The sequence below is a fragment of the Pundamilia nyererei genome, unplaced genomic scaffold (genome assembly GCF_000239375.1).
Source record: "Pundamilia nyererei isolate P.nyererei 1_Seehausen unplaced genomic scaffold, PunNye1.0 scaffold02035, whole genome shotgun sequence".
Lineage (NCBI taxonomy): Eukaryota > Metazoa > Chordata > Actinopteri > Cichliformes > Cichlidae > Pundamilia > Pundamilia nyererei.
In genome coordinates, this window is record NW_005189436.1 from 5,275 (window position 1) to 7,288 (window position 2,014).

Below are 2,014 nucleotides of genomic sequence, written 5' to 3' on the forward strand. Positions count from 1 at the left end.
TCTCCCATATGAAACAGAAAGGCTTCATTTTCATCTTTTTACTTGTTTGGAACTTCTCTACTTTCTCAGGAAACAGTGAGTATCTGATCAAATCATTACTTAACTAAATTCATTATTCAAATTGCTTAATTAAATACAATGTATTTAAAATACAATTGATGAACTGACTTTTGAATATTTCATATATTTTTCAAGTGACTGTTAATTTAAATGAGCAACGTGATATTTTGCGAGTCGCAACACAACTTAATTTTTCGCTGGGATGTCGAGCTGTGATACCGTGTCAGCATTACATCCATCGATCAGACTCTTTCAAATGGTTTTACATGAAGGACCATAGCAGTAAGCAGGTTCAGTTATTCTTCCGAAATAAGAGGGGAATCCTATATCATCAAATGTCCAATCCCAAATTGAGAATTGGATCCAATCATTCCTTGCTCATCAGCTCTTTTACCGAGGAGGATGAAGGTGTGTACTGGTGTGAAACTTGCCAAGAAACATGCCAAAAGTCCACTGACATCATAGTGAAGAAAGGTTTGTCCTGCTGTCATATTTTTCTCCGTTAAGTCAGAATCTACCTGTGCTTATGGTTTTTAAATTTGCCAAAGATAATTATCACAATCCTTTACCTCTCTTTTTTCAGAGACGTGGAAAGACGTCAATGAGACAGTTTACTTTGTTGCTGGCAGCAGTTTTCAGCACACATGTTCAAGTGAACTTGATAAAATAAACTTTTGGACTTTTGAAGCAACGACTGCTGTTGGGAAATCAGAAGTAAGAGCAACAACAGACAATTTGACTTTCAACAAGTCTATATATATTGGAAATGTCAGAAGAGAAGATGCTGGGAAATATACCTGCTGGATGAGTAGCTGTGTCGGACACAGTATTAAGCGAGTCACTATCAATTTGTGTGTAGTTACAGGTGAGAAACACACAAACATCATTGTTTCATAGTAGAAGATAACCTGATGTAACCTTTTGATCTTTACTTACAGTATATGACAGTAAGGATTCATCTGCATCTTGCGCTGTGACGTGCAGCATGAAATCAAATAATCCAAACAGAACTTCAACCACATCTGTGCCTGTACATCCACACGGGTCCCTAAAGTGCAATATAGATTCAGTGTTTGATGGATACACTACAGTTACTAAGAGTCCCACATTTAGCACAAACGCATTTAGCACAACAACAGGTGGGTGTTCAGCCATATGCTGTTTGTGAACCTTTTTCACCCGAATCAAAGAAATATTAATATTTAACTTTTGGTTTAACAGGTTTTCAAAAAGAGCCTGAAGACTGGATCCCACTTATTTGTGGTATATCAGTATCATGTGTCATTTTAATGGCACTTTTAATTTTCTGCTTGAAATCAAGATTACATTCAGGTAGGCTATGCAGCTGCGCCTCACTTCCACTTCCTTTGTATTTTATTGTTTTGCTTTTTTCTTATGGTTTGCTTGAAAAATTTTCCCCTCTGATTCTGAATATGCTTCTGTCTCACCAAAGCATTTCCTGTTCAAATTTGTTGCTGTGGCTTGAAAAGCAGGGTAAGTGTCTGTGCTGACATCGAGGTGTAACCTAAAACCCTCATGCAGAAATGAAGTGTGTGCATGTTGCTTTGTCTGGGTAATGAAATGTATTGCTTTTTACTGCAGGTGGAAGAAGAGTCTTCAGTGGTTTATTCATCAATTATCATCAGGACACCGGGCAAAAGAATTAATCACATGACCTCTAGTGATTGCAGTGAAATAAAAGTATAGAGAAAAAAGTCCAGGATAAGTGCAGTCACTTTTATTTATATATAACTGAACTTTTACCTAATTTTCTGAAGGCAGGGCGGGTGTTTTAAAGTACATGGATCAAGATAATTTTAATGAGAAACTTTGAGTGTGATACAGATGTTATGTAACAACATTTTTTTTTGTTGTTGTTGTTGCTCAGTACAGAGGTGAGGTCCATTCATGAACTGCATGAAAGCACAGTTTCTGATTACCTTGCAGATCAAGT

At 36.8% G+C, this 2,014-nt stretch overlaps 1 protein-coding gene across 1 annotated transcript; it reads left to right on the forward strand.

The window, feature by feature from the left end:
• Window positions 1-61: 61 nt before the first annotated feature.
• On the forward strand, window positions 62-1,584 carry LOC102202576 (uncharacterized). Its single transcript, XM_005755597.1, has 6 exons — window positions 62-75; window positions 235-534; window positions 644-925; window positions 999-1,199; window positions 1,282-1,392; window positions 1,514-1,584. The coding sequence occupies exons 2-6, from the start codon at window positions 327-329 to the stop codon at window positions 1,582-1,584; spliced, it is 873 nt and encodes a 290-aa protein (XP_005755654.1). The 5' UTR covers window positions 62-75; window positions 235-326.
• Window positions 1,585-2,014: the final 430 nt, after the last annotated feature.

Excerpts from the sequence above, each read along its gene's own strand:
- LOC102202576 (XM_005755597.1), top strand. The coding sequence starts at position 327 with ATGAAGGACCATAGCAGTAAGCAGGTTCAGTTATTCTTCCGAAATAAG. Across the intron at positions 926-998 it reads CAATTTGTGTGTAGTTACAG|TATATGACAGTAAGGATTCA; the intron begins GTGAGAAACACA and ends CTTTACTTACAG. Across the intron at positions 1,393-1,513 it reads GAAATCAAGATTACATTCAG|CATTTCCTGTTCAAATTTGT; the intron begins GTAGGCTATGCA and ends GTCTCACCAAAG.